Source organism: Protopterus annectens, chromosome 1.part2 (assembly GCF_019279795.1).
Source record: "Protopterus annectens isolate FY-2018-M chromosome 1.part2, PAN1.0, whole genome shotgun sequence".
Lineage (NCBI taxonomy): Eukaryota > Metazoa > Chordata > Ceratodontiformes > Protopteridae > Protopterus > Protopterus annectens.
The window spans coordinates 933,952,228-933,975,126 of NC_056727.1; the positions used below are offsets into that span (position 1 = coordinate 933,952,228).

The 22,899-nt window shown below is 44.9% G+C and overlaps 1 protein-coding gene across 4 annotated transcripts in view; it reads left to right on the plus strand.

Annotated features, from left to right (window-relative positions):
• The window catches only part of LBR (lamin B receptor), a 962,918-nt gene that overhangs the window by 703,583 nt on the left and 236,436 nt on the right, over positions 1–22,899 (plus strand). For all 4 annotated transcript variants that reach the window (XM_044059838.1, XM_044059844.1, XM_044059847.1 and 1 more), the window contains one exon: positions 2,251–2,419. In XM_044059838.1, coding sequence (XP_043915773.1) covers positions 2,251–2,419 — 169 coding nt within the window. The remainder of the gene's footprint in view (positions 1–2,250; positions 2,420–22,899) is intronic.

The window sequence follows — 22,899 nt, forward strand, 5'->3', positions numbered from 1 at the left end:
GTGTTCTCTGCAGTCTTGCTCTTCTGGTATGGGAATTTTCCACCTCACAGGGAATCGTTCTACAGGTGGCCTACATTTCCTCTCTCCATAACTCTCAGGCAGATTACTTAAGCAGAACCATCACAGGCAACCACATATGGATGCTTCACAGCAATGTCTTCTTGGTTCTGGTCCACAGGTGGGGTACATCTCAAATAGACCTGTTTGCCTCCTCCATCAACAGGCAATGTCCTGTCTTTTGCATCGGAACCCCAGACACTGGTAACATATGCCTTCTCAATCCCCGCCGCTCTTTCAGAAAGTCTTACTGAAAGTACAGCAGGACACTCCAAAAATCTTGTTAGCGACTCCCTACTGGCCCAGACAAGGGCAATCACCACAAGTTACCCCCCCCCCCCCCCCCCAGAGTGAACTTTCTCCCACAGCACAAGGAGTCACTGATTCACCCACAGTGGGAGCTTCTAAACCTCACCCTGTGGCTGATAAGATTCTGATCCCTTCCAACACCTTTACAGTGAGGATGTGCTCAATGTCCTGCAGGAGGCCAGGAAACCAAATACAAGAAAGTCCTACCTTTCTAAGTGGAAAAGATTAATTTTTGGTGTCACAAAAGACAAAGCTGCGCCCACTTTCTAGAGAACCCCCTATAGTCCTGTCTTACCTGTGTGAGTTACTGCAGACTGGCTTGGACTTCTCATCTGTCAAAGCTCATCTGTCTTCAATTTCTGCATGTCTTCCTCTAGACCCCCCCCCCCCTTTAGCATCTACGCTTCCTTCTAAGCTTTTCCTTAAAATGGTAATCCACATTAGTCCTTCCAGGAAACCATGCCCTCCTCATTGGGATCTTAATTACATGCTGGAAAAGCTTACACTCCCTCCCTTTGAGCCAGCAGATAAAGCCTGTCTAAAGCACTGCACATGAAAAACTGTACTGCTAGTAGCCCTGACCTCAGCCAGAAGAGTATCAGAACTACAAGCCCCTATGGCTATTCCTCCTCTTCTACACTGATAGAGTTTCCTTTAGAACTAGCCCATCCTCCATACCCAAGGTGGTGAATGGACCTGTCCCTTAACTAGGCCATACACTTACCTGTCTTCTTCCCCAACCCACAGGGGAAGTGAGAGGGTACTGCACTCCCTGAACATGCATCAACAAATCAGATTTTACCTGCATAAAGCAAAGTCCATCAGACAGGTGTGTCAACTCTTTATATCCAGTGTCCAAGCAGAACATATCTACTATCTCTCCAAAGCCATCACTTTTTGCTACCAGTTCCATGGTAAACCCCTGCAAGGTGTAGTTGAAGCACATTCCACCAGAGCCATGGCTTCTTCGGGAGCCTTCTTTAAGCGCCTGGATACCTCCACTATTCTGGAGGCAGCTACTTGGTCTTCTGTTCACACCTTCACCAAACACTACAAACTTGATTACATCTCTGGAAACAGGGCAGGGTTTGCCAGGGCAATCATTCATGGATTTCTGGAGTCTGCCTCTAGACCCCCTATTCCCCCATCACCATGAGCTTTGGCACTCAATTATATGCAGAATACTGCAACATGAGAATAGAAAGACACAGAAATGTTGTGTAAAATCTACCATAACCATAGATGTCCTCCTCCTTCATGTTGCAATATTCCTTCCCACCCACCTTACCCCCCTGTTAGGTTACATTTCCCTATCTGGGTGGCACTGGACTGGCATTGCCCTTATTAGGACTGGCTCTGACTGGGGCTTTTAATTCTGAGGACTAGTGCGTGCTGATGTCACATATGGCCATGTTCCCTCAGGCACTTCAGACGCCACATGCAACTCAGAGGGACTGAAAACTTTTGTGTACTGGCTATGTACTTACGAGACGAGGAGTAAACCCATAAGCATATGCAGAATACTCATGTCTAATAGCTGTGTTGTTTCTGCCCTGCATTCCTGTCATCTTGGAAGCCATAGTTAGTGTGTTGGTAGCACAGCCTCCTTACAGGTAAGCACCCTGTTTATCATTCTCTGTTCTTGTCAGTTTCAGTGTATTGTAGATATAACCCTCTCTTCAAGTAAAGACCAAAAGCTGGGAATCTGAGTGACACATTTACCTTAATTTGTAACATGAGTGTGAAATTTTAAAAAAGACCTCATGAAATAAGGCACAATGTGAATGTATCATTCTATTATGCACACTGTAGAAGATCTTTTAGATGAACTTGTGTAGCAATTCTGATATCTTTTTTTATCCCCTACCTGTTTTCTCTTTTTAGGAAGCAATCCTAACAAGTATGGATATTGTACGGGATGGATTTGGGTTCATGCTAGCATTTGCTGATTTGGTTTGGGTTCCGTTCACTTACAGCCTACAAGCATTTTATTTAGTGAAGCATCCTAGTGAATTGTCCTGGCCAGTGGCTTCTGCTATATTTGGACTGAACAGTAAGTTGATTATAAAAATCTGCTTTCCTGGCACTGTGGTTATATCCAACAATATTTAACTACTTTTTTATATAGATATTTTATGGAAACATTTACATACTGTACTTGGCTGCCAACTCATTAACTACAACGTAATGAACAATCTTGTCGAACTGCTTCTCTAATTCTGTTTTTATATATATATATATATATATATATATATATATATATATATATATATATATATATATATATATATATATATATATATATACACACACACACACACACATATACAGCAGGTATGACTGATGTCACTATAAATACCCATGTGAGTTTTGTTTCATTGTAGTATCTTGAGACCATCCTTGTCTCTCAAACTATTTCTGCTGGCCACCTGGCATCTGATTGTAGGACTTGTGTTCCATGTTGGGCTGTGGATTGTTATGTGGAGGCCAGATACATGAAGAAGCTATGTCTTTTCTTTTATTCCTACTTAAGTTGCACTGTTTCTCACAGGGGTCCATCTGCTTTATTATCTCTTTTAGAATCTGCATTTGTAAGTGTTGTGGAAAGGAGGAACATTACCTTTCCCACCTCAATTTCCCACTCTATCTTGGATATATGCTGACCTGCTAGTATTTTACACTCCCATTGCTTTTGGGGAGGGGTCATGAGTCGCCTCACAGTAAAACGCTATCCGGTTTGATTCTCAGCTAGAGCGTCTTCTGCGTGGAGACATGCGTGGATGGGCGTACCTTCGTTGAAGGTTGTGCGTCAGGGCTGGTAACTCTGCACGTAAAAATCAACTACCAATAATTAGCGGACCGGAGTTCCGCTGTGGCGACCCCTAACCGGGAAAAGCCGAAAGACACAAAGTGTTCTATTTGAATAATTTCCAGTTCTGATTTATTTCCCATTGGTAAATTGTTTTTTATATCTAAGCTACCCAGATGGCAGCTCAAATGAAGGTTGCATTCCACGAATTTGGATGTCCACCAAGGTCTAACAAGAAAGCATATTTTTGTGTATGTTCTCCCGTGAAAGATGCATTATTGTAGGTTGTGAAATCTTGGTAATTTAATAGAGTAGTTCTTTTAGAAACAGTTGGGGGGTGTCTCTGAACTTTGTTGCCTTAATTTGTTGGACGAATTCCATCTGTACTTGACAAGAAACATCATATTGAGAGGCTGGTCCTTTTTGTTGACTGTCATATAGGAAGTGCTACTTTAATGACTATTCATAGGATGAATGTTGCTAAAAAAAAATTCATGAAGGTCCATCCATTAATGGATACAGGATGAGCCTTCTAAGTCTCATTAAGCCTGCTAGGCAACTTGTTGCTTGAAGTGTTGATGAGACTAGCATAATTGGCACTTTCAACTGTGAAGTTAAGTACCAAAACCATCCACAACTGGACAATAATCTAAGAACTATATAAAACCACGGTTGCGAAATATCCTTGGAACCACAATGACAAAAGACCAATGATGTCTTATTCTTATGTTCAAACATTTTTTTATTCCACGATAAGTAGCATAAAATCTCTGAGAGATTTTATGCTATTTATTGTGGAATAAAAAAATGTTTGGTGAACATAAGAATAAGTCATCATTGGTCTTTTGTCATTGTGGTTCCAAGAATAGTCTGAGAACTGTTTCCTGTTGATGGTAACATTTAAAAACTATGGCCCAGCCTCTATCTTGATGGTACTTCACTTCACCTTCATGGATACTTGTATGAAGGCAGCCAGCTTCCTAGCAGATACAGTACTGTATCTGCTTCCTAGCAGATGCAGTACTGTATCTGCTTCCTAGCAGATACAGTACTGTATCAGCTTCCTAGCAGATACAGTACTGTATCAGCTTCCTAGCAGATACAGTACTGTATCAGCTTCCTAGCAGATACAGTACTGTATCAGCTTCCTAGCAGATACAGTACTGTATCAGCTTCCTAGCAGATACAGTACTGTATCAGCTTCCTAGCAGATACAGTACAGTGACAGGCTTTGGTGCCTGAAGCCCTTGACACTAGCAGCAACAGCACTAGATGTCTGAAGCCCTCGATGCTACCAGCAGCAAATTATTGGCCAGGCAGTTTAGTGCTGAAAGAGGCTAATTTGGTTATGTTCTTTGGGTTAGGTGGTAAAACATTCCAAACAGCATGCTAAAATGTAGCCCAAAGGAAGCCCTAGTTTCCAAGGTTTAAGGACATAGCACTGTACTCTAGAAAATTAATTTCGTATTGCTTGCAAAAGGTCGGCAGTAACCCACAACTTGGTACCTTAAACCCATTGTAACAAGGAAAAGTGGTAATGTTTAATAGAAAGACAGTTTACCTTACTAAAAGTGTTAGTGGTTTTCTGTAGAAGTAGAAAGCTAACTGAAATAAACCTAATTAAAAGGCAGATTGGAACAGAAGGATATTTATTAATTTGGAGCTTTCACAGGAAGATAATTTTCTGATTCAAAAGATGATATGAAATTTGCTAACAGATCTTGCCTCTGATATTTGAGGCCAAGTAAGCTTGCAGCCAGTTTTAACTGTCTTGGGACTTTGTGAATGGGGATTAAAGGACATTGAGGGATTTAACCACAGATGTAACTATCTTAATCCTTACAGGATTTTGTAGTTGAAGTTGTGAAGCATTAAGCAAGTTGTTTGATGGTCCTGAAAAGCATTGCTTGCATTTTGCTGGTATTGAGTGTTAAAAAATCCAGCTGCAGTTCCTTCTATACAAGAGCATCTGTTTCCTAGCCTTAGGATTTCAAGAACAGAGTCCCTTGTAAACCATGCACCTCTAAAAGGATGTTATTGATAAAGTAGAGAGAGGTGACTGAAACTGAGCCCTAAGGTTATACGGATGACATAGCAGGTTCTGAAACTGTGGGTTCAACCTTAACTAAGAAAGAATGTTAAGATATGGAAGGGAAACCCCTAGTGTAGCAAGTGTGTACATGGAAGGGAAACCCCTAGTGTAGCAAGTGTGTACATGAGAAAGAGGTCGGCAAAGTCTCCCATGGGCTAATCAAGAAGGTGTCATCTAAAACTGACTAGCCCCAGGAGTCTTCAGCCGAACAACAGAAGTTGAACCAAAAAAAAAAGAGTGGCTGACTTACGGCAAAATCCTTGTTGTTCACAGGTCCTCTCCAGTAAAGGTCATGCTATATCCCTTCCATGTCAGTACTGTAGATAACCCCACACAGTAGATGGCTGAGATCCATGCTCTCTGTAGCCCCACCCCCCAATCTTTGCAGTAATTATATTCAAGAAGTTGTTCATCAAGGTGCATCCAAGGTACATTTTATTTTATTATTCGGAAGAAAATCTATTTCTTATTTCTAAGTCTAGCTTTAACTTAGGTTTTTATTTGGTGCATGTCATCTGCTTCTGGGCAGATGACTGGAAATCTGCAGAAGGGCTGTTCTCGGCAGGCCACTTTTAGTAGTGTGCCCTGGGCTTCTAGCCACCTGATTTTCAACTGAGCAACAGTGCTTGCCTGAAACCATCCTGCTCCTGTGATGATGTCCTTCAAGGATGCATCTGCAGTCCTTACAAATGGGTTGTCCTGTCGTCAGGCAGCCCTTCGGTCGGCCGGATTCCAAAGTCTGGGTCCGGCTTCGGCTGGTGTCGCACTTCACCCGACGTCATCGCTGCAGTTTTTCGGGTATAAAGGCATCAGCCGACGCCATTTTCCTCAGTCTTTCTTGCCGCGCGGCGCCCGAAGCAGAAGCTGTTCGCAAGTGCCGGTCGGTCAGATCCAGAGATTACTACTACCGAATACTACTTCGAAGACTTCTAAAAAGCTAAGTACCCCGTTGGGGACTCTTTCTTGCCTCAGCCGATGTCAGAGAAAGTGAATAACTGTTCATCTTGTGGGAAACAAATACCTCATAAAGATTTCCACTCCTACTGCATACATTGTTTAGGCCCAGACCACGACGTAGCAGCTTGTCTAGCCTGTGCTTCTTTTATCCGACGGACGCTTAGACGCCGGTCGGAGTTTGCTGAACAGATTTTCTGCTCTGATTTTGCCTATATTATGCCGTTGGATCCTCCGACAACGCAAATTACCAAAAAACGCAAAGAAAAGGACCGACACTCACGGTCCGCGGTTTTGGCCGAAACCGCGATTAAGCAAACCGCAAGTGTCTCTGTTTCTGCCGAAACCGAGCAAGCGGTTCTTCAGCCGAAACCATGCCTTCTACCGAGGCCTCCTCTAACCTGGTAGAATCGGCTTCTGAAATCCAACCTTCTGCTGCGGTTTCTCAGGAATTATCAGACACTATTCCCCTGGATATTTCAACCCCTGCACGTGGAGCTGCTAGGCCTCCAGCAGCCATGTCTATTAAGGCCTTTGCCAGGGCTAAAGCAGCCAAAGCTTCAAAAACGGTGCCTGCCAAACCCCCCTCACACAGGCCCAGCACCAGCTCCCATATGCTTTCTTTGGCTGAGGATCTAATTTCTTTAATTCGTGGATCCCAGCCTCATCCAGACAGGACCTCTCCCACCTCCAGAAAAGAGGCCTAGAGCAGAGCCCCTGAGCCAGTATCCACAGATGATTCCTCTGATGACTCAGAACATACAGACACTCCTGAGGCTCCTTATTCCCCTTACGAAGACTCTGATGCTGAAGAGTCCATTCCTTCAGCCTCTCCACCTGAGGAATTTTCCTTTGGGGAAACCTTGCATGCTATGAGGGAACAATTTCAGTGGCAGGGCCAAGATTTCTCAGACTCCAGAAAAAGGCTTAGAACCTTTCTACATTTGCCACAACATAGGCCTTTAGCTATACCTCCAGTTCTTTCTGTTGTAGATGATGCATTTAATGATGCTTGCACTGCTCCTGATTCATTACCTGCTCAGATTCATTACTCCTGCTAAGCCCGATAGTTCTACAGGGTCCCGGACACTCATCACCATTTATACAAGGCTCCTTTTGCAGATCCAGAGACCATCTCTCAGGGCCCTAAAGCTGTAGCAGCTACTTCTACTAAAAACCCCCTCCCCTCTGAAAGGGAATCCAGGTCCTTAGAGAGATGGGGTAAAAAAGTTTACACCTCTGCTACTTTGTCAGCTAGGGCTTTGAACTGCCAATTTCATATGATTCAATATCAAGAGTTTATGCTTGACCAGTTAACTAAAAAGCTGTCCTCTGAAGAATCTTTAGATAAAAAATATGTTCAGGAAATGGTACATAACATACAGCAGGTTAGTAACCATTCTTTAAAATGTGGCTATGATGCACTGGAGGCTTCCTTTAGATCAGCCATGACTGGCACAGTTATCAGGAGACATGCATGGTTGAATGAACAGGCATTACCAGACCATGTCAAATCAAAGCTTTTGGATACACCCATGGACAAGGTCAATTTATTTGGTTCCCCTGCACAGCAGGTACTAAAAAAGATGGAAGAGAAGGCGAAATCTGTACAAACAGTGAAAGATTTCTTACAGGTTCAACCTCCAAGGTTTAGCAGGAACTGGCCCTCCAAGAATTTGTCCTTTCCGGACTCCTCTAAGACACAGAGAGGCAGGAATAGGCGTTCTAGAGGCAGAAACCAATCCAGGGGTGCCTACAGGGGACGCCAGTGGCAAGGTAACAACCAGCGAGGCACAGACGCAGCCACCACCACTACAACAACTCAATCACAGTGACTTGGCAGTGGCACCGCCTACCAGGGAACAACTAGAAGCACCCTTAGGTGGAAAGCTAACCTTATTTTCAAAGAACTGGCATTGCATCACAAGGGAAAAATGGATTTTGCAAACTATAGACCAAGGTTACAGGTTCCATTTCCATACTCTACCAGGAAAGAGAGGAATGCCAAACCTACCACCTACTCAAAGGGCAGAAGCTCTAAAGCAAATATCTCAACTATTAAGAATGAGAGCTGTGGAAAAGGTACCATCTATGGAGCAAGGAAAGGGATTTTACTCCAGACTCTTCCTGGTACCAAGAAAAGAAAACAAATGGAGACCTATTCTAGACCTGTCCGCTTTAAACACATTCCTCATTGTTCCAAAATTCAAAATGCTGACCCTACAGCAGCTTCTTCCCATGCTGGGCAAGGAGTCTTGGCTGGTAACTCTAGATCTCAAGGAGGCATACCTGCACGTCCCCATCGACCAATTTGCAGAAGATACCTCAGATTTCTTGCAGGATCAGAGCATTATCAATTTTCAGCATTGCCCTTTGGCTTATCTACTGCGCCCAGAGTGTTCACGAAATGCCTGGCATCAGTAATTGCTCATTGCAGACTTCAGGGGATCCAAATTTATCCCTACCTGGACGACTGCCTGATACAAGCGGACAACAAAAGCAAGCTAACAGAAGACTTACAAAGAGTCATTTACCTGCTGCAAGCCCTGGGATATACAGTCAATATAAAAAAGTCAAGGCTGATTCCATCCCAAAGAATAACCTTTCTGGGTGCAGAGCTGGACACATCAAAACAAATGGCATTCCTAACTGCAGAAAAGAAAGAGCAACTACCTCTCTACTTGGCATTAACAAAGCAGAACCATCTAACTGCAAGAAAAGTACTACAAGCCCTAGGCTTCATGGCATCCTGCATAATTCTGGTCCCTCATGCCAGACTGCATATGAGAAAGCTACAGTGGTACCTGAAGAATTTGTGGTCTCAACACAAGCACAGCCTAGAAACCAAAATTCCAATAATCCCATGCCTAAAGCAAGAGTTCCTATGGTGGGCTCAGGCCTGTCAATCAACCACAGGATTGCCCTTCTGCAACAGTCAACCAAGCCAAACCATCACGACAGATGCCTCAGACCTCGGTTGGGGGGCACACATGCTGGGCAAGTGCATACAAGGCTTATGGACTCAAGACCAGCTGCGCCTGCACATAAATCTAAAGGAAATGCTGGCAGTAAAATTGTCAATCCAGTCATTCAGACCATTTCTCCAAGAAGGTCAGTTGATGATAAGGACAGACAACACCACAGTTATGTGGTACATCAACAAACAGGGAGGCACACATTCATATCCTCTATGCCAGCTGGCACTGGACCTATGGGATGTGGCTCTGAGCTACAACATTCAGTTACAAGCAATTTTTGTTCCGGGAAAAGAAAACATTCTAGCAGACATATTAAGCAGAACTACCACATGCCCACGAATGGATGCTGCATCCAGACATCTTCAAAGCCATCACAAGAGAATGGGGATTACCACAAATACACTTGTTTGCATCCCCACTCAATCACCAGCTAAAGAAATTCTGCAGAAGGACGTACCACCCACTTGCTTGGAAGGTGGACTCCCTATCTTTCAGTTGGAAAAATCTGACAGCATACGCATTCCCACCACTTCCTTTGATGCACAAGGTGCTTCTGAAGATCAAAGAGGACCGTCCAAGGATCATTCTGATAGCTCCAGACTGGCCAAGACAACATTGGTACCCATTGCTGATGAGCATGTCTCGGGAACAAATATGGACACTACCCCTGATCCCATTACTGTTAACACAGAACAACTACAACATCCTGCATCCAAACCTGAAAACTCTGCAGCTGACTGCCTGGAACATTACATAAGAGCAATTAACCCAAATTTATCCCAAAGGGTTAAAGACATAATCCTGGAGGCTCAGACCTTCAACAAGAAAGAATTATGCAGCAAAATGGAAAAGATATCTCATTTGGAGTACTGCAAAGGGAAAAGATGTGACACTGGTAAACATAGCCAACATCCTGGAGTACTTGGCAGAGCTCTTCCATACAGGCCTGTCCTATTCTTCCATCAAGATACATGCATCAGCTATTTCAGCAGAATACAGCTTGGATCCTCCTGTCTTCTCTCATCCTCTGCTCAGACAGTTTCTGAGAGGAATTAAAAATGTAAAACCTCCCAGGAAACCACCATTGCCAGCATGGGACTTTAACTTTGTGCTAGAAAAATTGACACTTCCTCCTTTCGAACCAGCAGCAACAGCAGAATTACAATACTTATCCTGGAAGACTGCTTTCCTGCTGGCAATAACTTCAGCAAGAAGGGTCTCTGAACTACAGGCATTAATGGCAGTGCAACCCTTCCTGATCTTCCATCAAGATAGTGTCCATGAGAACAAATCCTACATTTATGCCTAAGGTGGTATCCAGAGTGTCATGAAATCAGGCTATCCACCTACCTACATTCTTCCCCAACCCACAGAACAGGGGAGAAAGACTCTTGCATACCTTGGATGTACATAGACAATTACGCTACTACCTGGACAGGACCAAGTCCAATAGAAAAACTGACCAGCTTCTGGTAGCATATGCAATAGGAAAGGAAGGAAAACCAATTTCAAAACAGACAATCTCCAAATGGATAGGAAATTGCATTAGATTTTGTTACTCCTACCATGGAAAGAAAACTCCAGAGAACATCAGGCCTCACTCCACAAGGGCTACAGCCACTACCACAGCTTTCTTACGAGGAGTGGCTACCAAGGACATTATAGAGGCTGCTACTTGGACCTCCGTGCATACATTTGCCAAGCATTACAATTTACCTTTATACTCTAGATCCCGAGCAGGTTTTGCCACTGCTGTTTTGCAAGGGATCCTAGCTACACCATAATCTCTACTCTTTTCCTCCTCCCATAGTTTAGCTATGGTATTCTACCCATTTGTAAGGACTGCAGATGCATCCTTGAAGGACATAGTACAGTTTTGTACCTACCATAAATGTAGATGTCCGATAGGAATGCATCTGCAGTCAGGATTACCCACCCACCTTCTCCTCTGAGGTACTCCTAGGGTATTTGCCATCCTTCAGCTAGCTTGGGGGGGATCTATTATGGTGTATTTGTTTGTATATATGTACATACATGCTTATTTTATGTGTTTGCTCTCTACTATTTGGAAACATTGGCATTTATCCAAATTTAGCCATCCAAGAGGGCACCTGGCATCTGGGGCAAGAAACACTGAGGAAAATGGCGTCGGCTGATGCCTTTATACACGAAAAACTGCAGCAATGACGTCGGGTGAAGTGCGACACCAGTTGAAGCCGGACCCAGACTTTGAAATCCGGCCGACCGAAGGGCTGCCTGACGACAGGACAACCCATTTGTAAGGACTGCAGATGCATTCCTATCGGACATCTACATTTATGGTAGGTACAAAACTGTACTTTCTTCGTGTTTCACTGTTGCAGTCATCACATTTGTTTTATGCGCCTGCAGGTAGCCCTCAGCCGGCCTGAATACCAGAGTCTTGGGATTTCTAGTCATATGCTGTCGCTTCTTCCATGAAGTCAGGTCGTCAGGGATGTAAAACATGCAGCCGATGCCATTACATCAATCTTTCTTGCAGCGCTGTGCCTGAAGCAGAAGCAGTTCGCAAGTGCCGGTCGGCTGCCTCCTGAAATTTTCGTTTTTCAAGTTTCAGACCTAAAGTCTTCTAAAAGATAACTAACCCGTTAGGGATCCTTTTTTCTTGCTCTAACCAATGTCAGAAAAAATTTATAATTGTCTTGTCTGTGCAAAGCACATATCTCACAGAGATTCATTCTTACTGTGTCACCTGTTTAGGCCCAGACCACGACTTCCCTCTGTCGATTTTGTGCCTTGTTCAACGCCCGAACTATTAGTCTGGCAATTTTTGTCGATAAATTCTTTTGCTGTCTATCTCTGTACTCTGAAATGGCTTCGATAAGCCATTTGACTACCGATCTTCTGAAAAAAACGTAAGGATAAAGACAGACCGCATAGGTCCAAAGCTGCTGACGACGCTTCCGTTAAGCTAGTCAGCAGTCCGCCGGTACTCTGGCGCTTTTGCAGCCCCTGATACCTGCTTCTACAGATTCGCAGGCCTCTACGGAGACCCTTTGAGTCCGGTATGCCGCAAGATACTTCGACTATGGAACCTGCGGATGTCTCTACCTTGGATGGGTCCGGAGCTGCTGTGCAGCCACCAGCTTCTGAGGGTGTATTCAGGCCTTCCAATTTTCATATTAAACAGACGACTTCATTTCAACCAAAAATACTGAATTTCTCAGGCCCCCACATGCCACAAAAACAAATGCTTAGAATGGTTGATGACCTCATTACTTTAATTGGGGGAAATCTTCCTTTCCCCTCAAAAAAGACCAAGAACTGATTTTCCTTCCGATTCTTCTGATCAGGAATCTGTTAACTCCTTCTGATTACCAGGACATACCCTTATCTACCTATGAGGATTCTGATGCAGAGGATTCCATTCCCTCTGCTTCCCCTCCAGAAGATTTTTCCTTTGGTGAAACCCTGCACACCCTGAGAGAGCGAGACTCAGGGGAATTTTTAAGTTTGCCTCAGCACAGGCCTCTACCTATCCCTCCTGTTTTGGAAATTGTAGTAGTCTTCCTGGAATACAGCCTTACCCCTGATACTTTTCCTCCTTCTCCCAGGAAACCTGACTGGTACTATAGAGTCTCCGACTTGCACAAACTCCTTTTTAAGAATCCTACTGCGGATCCAGAGACCATTTCCCAGGGACTTTAAGGCATTAAAGCTACAACTGCCAAAAAATCCTACCCCTTTGGACAAGGATTCTAGGGTTTTAGACAGATTGGGTAAAAAGGTATACTCCTTTGCTACTCTTGCCATTAGTGCTTTAAATTGCCAGTTTCATATGTTAAAGTATCAGCAGCATATTATGGAGCTAATTAAACAAAACATGTTGTTGATTCCTGACTGTGCAGAACACACAGATTTACAAGAGTTAATGCATTCTGCTAACCAAGTTGGTAAACATACTTTGCAATGTGGGTTTTGATGCCTTGGAAGCATCTTGCAGGGCTGCTGTCAATGGGTCTGTTCTTAGAAGGCATGCTTGGCTTAAGGAACAGAACTTGCCAGATCATGTTAAAGCAAAATTACTAGATGCACCATTAAATCAAGAGCGCCTATTTGGCAATAAATCAGAAGTCCTCAAAAGGATGGAGGAGAAAGCTTAATCTATGCAAACTGTAGATTTCTTACAAGTATAGCCACCTAGATTCAGTAGGCATTGGCCTTCAAAAAACTGGTCTTTTCCAGTCCCTTCCAGGCTTGCCCAGGGGCAGCAGACCACCAAGACTTCAGTCTCAGGTTATGCACAGATCGAAGCAATGGAGTGCTCCCACGTCCAAAACGGGGGGTAGTAAGCTGCCATCCTGTGGTAAAATTGCACAATGACTTATCCTTAACTTCTCCAAGCCTTGCCCAAGTTACTTGCACCTTTAGGAGGGAAACTTGCCCTGCATGCCAAAAACTGGGAATACATTACACAAGACAGATGTTTCTTAAACATGGTCTCCCAGAGATGCAGATTCCACTTCCACTCATTCCTAACCCTAAGCGGATGGCCAGACCTCCCCCCAAACCAGTGGGCAGAGGCAGTGAAGCAAGTACTTCTCTCATCCTCTGGCAAAACAGTTCCTAAGAGGAGCAAAAATTTAAGATCCCCCAGGAGAGCCCCCACTCCTGCCTGAGACCTTAACTTTGTATTGGAAAAGCTCACGCTTCCGCCCTTTGAACCTGCTGCTACAGCAGAGTTAACGTTCCTCTTACGGAAAACAGCTTTTACTTCTAGCCATCACTTCAGCAACAAGTGTCTCTGAACTGCAGGCCCTTAAGGCAGTGGAAACCCTTCATTATCTTCCATGCAGACAGGGCTTCCTTCATGACTAAAACCATCTTTTATGCCCAAGGTGGTGTCTAGTGTGGTTTTAAACCAGTCCATTAATTTACCAACTTTTTTCCCTAATCCTCAGAATAAAGGGGAAAGGATTCTGCATTCATTGGACGTGCAGTTTTGGATGTCCTTCAAGAATGCAACTGCAGTCCTTACATATGGGTTGTCCTGCCTCAGGCAGCCCTCGGTCGGCCGGATTCCAAAGTCTGGGTCCGGCGTCGGCTGATGTCGCCTCCTCCCCGTCAGAGCGGCTGGGGTATAAAAGCATCAGCCGACGCCATCTTCCTCAGTCTTTCTTGCCGCGCGGTGCCCGAAGCAGAAGCAGTTCGCAAGTGCCGGTCGGTCAGCTCCTGTGTTTTACGTATCCGAAGTCATCAAAAAGCTAAGTACCCCATTGGGGGACCTTTTCTTGCCTCAGCCGATGTCAGAAAAAACTGAAAAAGTTAACTGTTTGTCTTGTGGTAAACAAATACCTCATAAGGACTTCCATTCTTACTGCCTCCCCTGCCTTGGCCCAGACCACGACGTCTCGGCCTGTGCTTGCTTCAATAAGCGCACTCAGGCGCCGGGCAGAGTTTGCTGAAGACTTTTTTGGCGATAAATACTCTTATAACATGCCGTCGGAACAACTGACACCACATATTTCCAAAAAAACAGAAGGACAGGGACCGACATTCTCGGCCCGCGACTTCCACCGACACCATGCCAAAAACTACCACGAGTGCATCGGTCTCTTCTGAGGCGGTTGTTCCGCCGCTCTGGACCAACGACACCGCTTTACCTATCACTCCGGCCCCGGAACCTGCGCCGGTGCCGGTTGTTGATTTTCCCCCAGAAACTGAAGCCCAGGATTTGCCTGAGACCATACCTTTGGACAAGGTGACTCCAGCACGTGGGGCAGCTAGGCCCCCTATGTCTATCAAGGCCTACACCCGTGCTAAGGCTGCCAGCCAGGTTAAGTCTCACCCTCCTAAAGCTTTGCCTCAGCCCACTTCTGATAAACAAATTATGACTTTAGCTGCAGATTTAATTTCCTTAATCAGAGGCTCCCAGGCCCATCCTGACAGAGGTTCTCAGCCACCTTCTGACAAAAGGCCCAGTGTTGAGCATACAGACACCCTTTCTTCAGATGAAGCCTCTGGTGACTCTGATCACTCAGATACCCAGGAAGAGTCCTTCCAGGTCTACGAGGATTCTGATGCGGAGGAATCTATCCCTTCTGCCTCTCCTCCTGAGGATATTTCTTTTGGGGAAATTCTCCACTTCATGAGAGAGCATTTTCAGTGGCAAGGTCAGGAATTCTCCGACTCCAGGAAGTGGCTGTGTACCTTCCTTAAGCTTCCCCAGCACAATCCTTTAGCTATCCCTCCAGTGTTAGATGTACTGGATGATGTGTACTCAGATTCGAGTGCTTCTCCTGATTCTCTCCCCCCTGCTCCTGTCAAGCTGGACGGATACTACAGGGTTCCTGAAACTCACAAACATTTATTTAAGGCCCATTCTGTTGATCTAGAAACAATTTCCCAGGGGCCCAAAGGGGTGGCCACATCCACGGTCAAAAATCCTTTGACCTCAGACAGGGAAGCTAGGTCCCTGGAGAGGTGGGGGAAAAAAGTTTATACCTCATCCACACTTGCCATGAGAGCCCTTAACTGCCTTTTTCATATTTTTCATTATCAGGATTTCTTGATGGATGATTTGCAGACAAAGTTAACCTCTCCTGAGCCTTTAGACAGAAAGGCCTTGCAGGATTTGGTCCATAACACTCAGCAGGTTAGCAATCATTTTCTTCAGTGTGGTTATGATGCATTGGAAGCTTCATGTAGGGCAGCTATGACAGGGGCAGTCATTCGTAGATATGCATGGTTGAAAGAACAGGCATTGCCAGATCATGCTAAAGTAAAGCTTCTAGATGCACCTCTGGAAAAACAAAAGCTATTTGGTGCTAATGCTCAGGATGTGTTGAAATCAATTGAGGAAAAGGCTAAATCAGTGCAAACAGTCAAGGATTTCCTCCAGGTTCAGCCACCAAGGTTCAGCAGGAATTGGCCTTCTAAGAATTGGTCCTTTCCAGACACTGACAAGTTTCAAAGCGGAAAAAACAGGCATACCTGAGGAAGAGGGCAATACAGAGGCTCCTACAGAGGACGCCAATGGCAACCGACTAATCAGAGAGGTGGCGCAGGGGCATCCCCTGCTCCACAGGGACAATCACAATGACTTGACTTTGACACCGCCGACCAAGGCTCAAAGAGAAGCACCTTTAGGCAGAAAATTATCCTTATTTTCAAAAATTGGAACATTTTAACAAAGGACAAATGGATTCTGGACATAATGGACCAAGGCTACAGGTTCCACTTCCATACTTTACCAACAAGACAAGGCATGCCAAACCTGCCACAAAATCAAAGGGCAGAGGCATTCAAACAAGTTTCAAAGCTGATAAAGATTAAAGCAATAGAAAAGGTTCCTCCTCAGGAACAAGGCTAGGGATTTTACTCAAGGCTGTTCCTTGTTCCAAGAAAAGAAAAGCAATGGAGACCTATACTGGACTTGTCCGCTCTAAACACTTTTCTCATTGTACCAAAATTCAAAATGCTGACGCTACAGCAACTCCTTCCCATGCTGGGCAAGGGGTCTTGGCTGGTTAATCTGGACCTCAAAGAGGCTTACCTGCATGTCCCAATCAGACACAGTTGCAGAAGATACCTCAGATTTCTTGCAGTGTCAGAGCATTATCAATTCTCAGCATTGCCTTTTGGCTTATCTACTGCACCCAGAGTATTCACGAAATGCCTGGCATCAGTAATTGCGCACTGCAGACTCCAGGGGCTACAAATATACCCTTACCTGGACGACTGCCTTATACAAGCAGACAGCAAGCAAGCCTTGACAAAAAACTTGAATTATGTCATTTACTTACTACAGGCTTTGGGATATACAGTCAACTTACAAAAATCAAGACTACTGCCATCCCAACAAATATTTTTTCTAGGAGCCAAACTAGACACAGAATCACAAATGGCTTACCTCACAGAAGAGAAGCAAGAACAATTACCACATTACTTCAAAAAGCCTAGCAAAGCTCACCTAGATGACTGCAAGGAAAATCCTGCAGGCCCTGGGTTTCATGGCATCTTGCATTCTACTGATTCCACTGGCAAGACTACACATGAGAAAGCTGCATTGGTACCTAAAATGTCTATGGTCTCAACACAGCCACAACTTAGAAGCAATTATCCCACTCATCCCATGTCTAAAAAGGGAATTTTTGTGGTGGGCCCAAGCAAGCCAGTCAAACAAAGGTATGCCTTTCAACAAACCTCAAACAAGCCAAACCATTACAACGGACGCCTCAGACCATGGATGGGGGGCGCACATGGAGGGCAGATGCATTCAAGGGCAATGGACCCCCCAGGAAGTACATCTACACATCAATCAAAAAGAGATGTTAGCAGTAATTCATGCAATTGAGGCCTTCGGAAAATATCTTCAACAAGGCCATCTGCTAATAAAGACAGACAACACCACTGTTATGTGGTACATAAACGAACAGGGAGGTACTCATTCTTACCCCCTTTGCAGACTAACAATGACTCTTTGGGAAAAGTCCCTGAAACTGAACATACAGCTGCAATCCCAGTTTGTTCCGGGCAGGGACAATGTTCTGGCGGACAGTCTAAGCAGAAACATCCTGGACCCGCACGAATGGATGTTGCATCCAGACATTTTTGCTCAAATAACTCATGCATGGAGGAGGCCGGACATAGATCTCATTGCCTCCCACCTCAATCATCATCTGAAAAAGTTCTGCTCGAGGACACAGCATCCACAAGCCTGGAGAATAGATGCTCTCTCATTCAGCTGGAACTCTCTAACAATCTATGCATTCCCACCTCTACCATTAATGACCAAGGTGTTACTGAAGATCAAAGCAGAGCAACCGAAAGGCATCTTAATAGCTCCAGATTGGCTAAGACAGCACTGGTACCCATTGCTAAGGAGCATAACTTGCACCAACCCGTGGCCCCTGCCTCAATGGCCTCTACTCTTGACTCAGCACAATTTACAGGACGGTTCATCCCAACCTGCAATCTCTGCAGCTGACAGCCTGGAGGGTTCCATGATTTCTACCCATAGCTCTCTTTCCAAGGAAGTTCAACAAATATTATTGGAAGCACGCAGACCTTCCACCAGAAAGACTTACTCAGCCAAATGGAAGAGATTCAACATCTGGAATACCAACAAGGGACAGGATGCATCAGTATTGAGCATCCCACAGATATTGGAATACTTTGCAGAAATGCTGCATAATGGACTTTCCTATTCTTCCATAAAAATACACGCTTCAGCAATTTCAGCATCATACAACACTGATCCTCCTGTGTTTTCACATCCTTTACTAAGACAATTTCTAAGAGGGATAAAGAATATCAAGCCTCCCAGAAAACCACCAGTGCCTGCATGGGACCTCAACTTCTTCGTGTTGGAAAAATTAACTCTTCCTCCTTTTGAACCAGCAGCATCTTCAGAATTGCAATTTCTTTCCTGGAAAACAGTTTTCCTGTTGGCAATTACCTCAGCAAGAAGAGTTTCGGAGATACAGGCCCTCATGGCAGTACCTCCATTTCTCATTTTTCATCAGGACATGGTTTCTTTAAGAACCAATCCTTCTTTTATGCCAAAAGTGATATCCAGGGTGTCTCTAAATCAAGCAATTCACCTGCACACCTTTTTCCCCAATCCTCAAAATAAAGGGGAAAAGCTGCTGCACACTTTGGACATACACAGACAACTACGCTACTACTTGGACAGAACAAAGGCCAACAGAAAGTCTGACCAACTATTTGTAGCATACGCTCCGGGAGTGCAAGGAAAGGCAATTTCCAAACAATTTCAAAATGGATTGGACATTGCATCAGATTCTGTTATTCTTTCCATGGAAAGGGTGTGCCAGCCAATATCAGGCCACACTCCACCAGAGCTACAGCCACCTCCACAGCCTTCCTAAGAGGGGTGGCTACAAAGGACATTCTAGAAGCTGCAACATGGAGCTCCGTGCATACATTTTCCAAGCACTACCACCTGCTTTTATATTCCAGATCCCGAGCAGGCTTTGCTTCGGCAGTCCTGCAGGGCATTCTAGCTACAGCATCCTTATCATAGAGCCTACCACCCCCAGCTTGGCTATGGTATTCAACCCATGTGTAAGGACTGCAGTTGCATTCTTGAAGGACATAGTACAGTTTTGTACCTACCATAAATGTAGATGTCCAATAGATATGCAACTGCAGTCAGGATGTCCTTCAAGAATGCAACTGCAGTCATAACATGTGGGTTGTTCTGCCTCAGGCAGCCCTCGGTCGGCCGGATTCCAAAGTCTGGGTCCGACGCCGGCTGATGTCGCATTTCTCTCCGACGTCAGAGCGGCTGGAGTACATAAGCATCAGCCGACGCCATTTTCTTCAGTCTTTCTTGCCGCGCGGTGCCCGAAGCAGAAGCAGTTCGCAAGTGCCGGTCGGTCAGCTCCTGTATTCTTCGATACCGAAGTCATCAAAAAAGCTAAGTACCCCGTTGGGACCTTTTTCTTGCCTCAGCTGATGTCAGAAATAACTGAAAAAGTTAACAATTGTCTTGCTTGTGGTAAACAAATACCTCATAAGGATTTCCACTCCTACTGTCTTCCTTACCTGGGCCCAGACCACGACGTCTCGGCCTGTGTAGCCTGTGCTCGCTTCAACAAGCGCACTCTCAGGCGCCGGGCGGAGTTCGCTGAAGACTTTTTCGCCGATAAATTTGCTTACACCATGCTGTCGGATCTTCCGACATCGCAAACTCCCAAAAAGCGAAAAGACCGGGACCGACATCCTCGGCCCGCGTCTACCACCGACTCCACGCCAAAACCTAGCGCGAGTGCTCCGGTTCCCTCTGAGACTGTCTCTCCACCGCTCCGAACCGAAGACACCGCATTACCGACGCCAGTTATCGATTTTCCTCCGGATACCGAAACCGAGGAAATGCCCGAGACCATTGCTGTAGACAAGGTCACTCCTGCACGTGGAGCTGCCAGGCCTCCTATGGCCATGTCTCTTAAGGCCTACACTAGGGCTAAGGCAGCCAGCAAAACAAAGCATATTACTTCTAAATCCTTACCTCAGCCTACTCCAGAGACACAAATTATGTCCATGGCTGCTGATTTAATTTCTATGATTAGAGGTTCACAGGCCCATCCTGAGAGAGGATCCCAGCCTCCTTCTGATAAAAGGCCCCGGGTTGAACCCTCTGAACCTATTCCTTCAGATGAGGATTCTGAGGGCTCTGTCCACTCTGATAACCAGGAAGAGCTCTTCCAGACCTATGAGGACTCGGATGCAGAAGATTCCATCCCCTCGGCCTCCCCTCCTGAGGATATTTCTTTTGGGGAAGTTCTGCACACCATGAGGGAACATTTCAAGTGGCAAGGTCAGGAATATTCTGATTCTAGGAAACGCCTGAGGACTTTACTTAAAAAGCCCCAGCACAGGCCCTTAGCTATTCCTCCTGTACTTGATGTTCTGGATGATTTATATTCTGACTCTAGTGCTACCCCTGATTCTCTTCCTCCTGCTCCAGCCAAGCCAGACAGGTATTACAGGGTCCCAGAAACTCATTCCCATTTATTCAGGGCCCATTCCGCTGATTTGGAAACTATTTCACAGGGGCCTAAAGGAATTCAGCATCCACCTCTAAAAATCCATTGCCCTCCAACAGGGAGGCTAGGTCATTAGAGAGATGGGGTAAAAAGGTTTACACATCCACTACCTTATCTATGAGAGCTTTAAATTGCCTTTTTCATATGTTACAATATCAGGATTACCTTTTAGAGGATTTACAAAAAACTTTAGCCACTCCTGAGCCTTTAGACAGGAAGGCTTTGCAGGAAGCTGTACATAACACTCAGCAAGTAAGCAATCACTTCCTGCAGTGTGGATATGATGCACTGGAAGCTTCATGTAGGGCAGCTATGACTGGGGCAGTCATTCGTAGACACGCTTGGTTAAAAGATCAACCCCTACCAGATCATGTAAAAGCAAAACTTCTGGATGCACCTTTGGAAAAGAACAAGCTTTTTGGTGCAAATGCTAAGGATGTGTTAAAGACCATCGAAGAAAAAGCAAAATCAGTCCAGACGGTAAAAGATTTCCTCCAGGTTCAACCCCCCAGATTCAGTAGGAATTGGCCTTCAAAAAACTGGTCCTTTCCTAATCCAGAAAAGTTTCAAAGGGGTAAGAACAGACGTGGCCGAGGAAGAGGCCAATACAGAGGCCCTTACAGGGGACGACAATGGCAGCCAGGAAACCAAAGAAGTGACACAGGGGTTTCACCTGCCCCACAACCACAATCTCAATGACTTTCCTCTACTACCGCCTACCAGGGAACAAATAGAAGCTCCCTTGGGCGGGAAATTATCTCTATTTGCATAAAATTGGCACAGACTGACAAAGGACAAATGGATTTTGGACATTATAGACCGAGGGTACAGGTTTAATTTTCATACCTTACTAAGAAAACAAGGCATGCCAAACCTTCCACAAAACCAGAGGGCAGAGGCTATCAAGCAAATCACTATGCTGACTCGGATGAAAGCAATAGAAAGAGTTCCACAACAAGAACAAGACCAGGGGTTTTACTCAAGACTGTTCCTTGTTCCAAGAAAAGAATCTCAATGGAGACCAATACTGGACTTGTCTGCATTAAACACCTTTCTCATAGTACCAAAGTTCAAAATGCTGACTTTACAGCAACTCCTTCCCATGCTGGGCAAGGGGTCTTGGCTGATTACTCTGGACCTCAAGGAGGCATACCTGCATGTCCCTATCAGACACAGCTGCAGAAGATACCTCAGATTTCTTGCAGGGCCAGAGCATTATCAATTCTCAGCATTGCCATTTGGCTTATCTACTGCGCCCAGAGTATTCACAAAATGCCTGGCTTCAGTAATTGCTCATTGCAGGCTCCAGGGGATACAAATTTACCCGTACCTGGATGACTGCCTCATACAAGCGGACGACAAATTGATGTTGACAAAAAAACCTGGATTATGTCATACAATTACTTCAAGCTCTGGGATACACAGTCAACTTTCAAAAGTCAAGACTGCAGCCATCCCAGCAAATAATCTTCTTAGGAGCCAAGCTAGCCACACTACCCTCGTACATATCCTGTACCACTCTTACATACTTCTCTGACACTCCCGACTTCCTCTTAAAATACCGCAATCATCTCTAGACACCCTCTCATATGCTTTCTCTAAGTCCACAAAGACACAGTGCAACTCCTTCTGACCTTCTCTGTATTTCTCCATCAAAACTCGGAGCAAACATTGCATCTGTAGTGCTCTTTCCTGGCATGAAGTCATACTGCTGATAACTAATCACCTCCCTTCTTAACCTAGCTTTCACTACTCTTTCCCATAACTTGATGCTGTGACCGATCAATTTAATCCCTCTGTATGTGTGATGAAAATTTAGTGACAACCACAAGAAACACAGGTCATAGGTTCATAGATTAGTACTAGGCTAACTGACATTGTGAGCCATTTTAATCCTAGCCAATTATCCCCTGTGAGATTCAAACCCTATACCTTGTTTGTAAGGCAAACACCTTAACCATTAGACCACCCTCCCACTTACTACAGCTCTCCACATCACCTTTAGTCTTAAAAATCGGTACCAAAACACTTTCTCCATTCGTAAGGCATCCTCTCACTTTCCAAGTTAAACAATCTAGTTAAAAACTCCACTGCCATTTCACCTAAACACCTCCATGCTTCCACAGATATGTCATCTGGACCAACAAC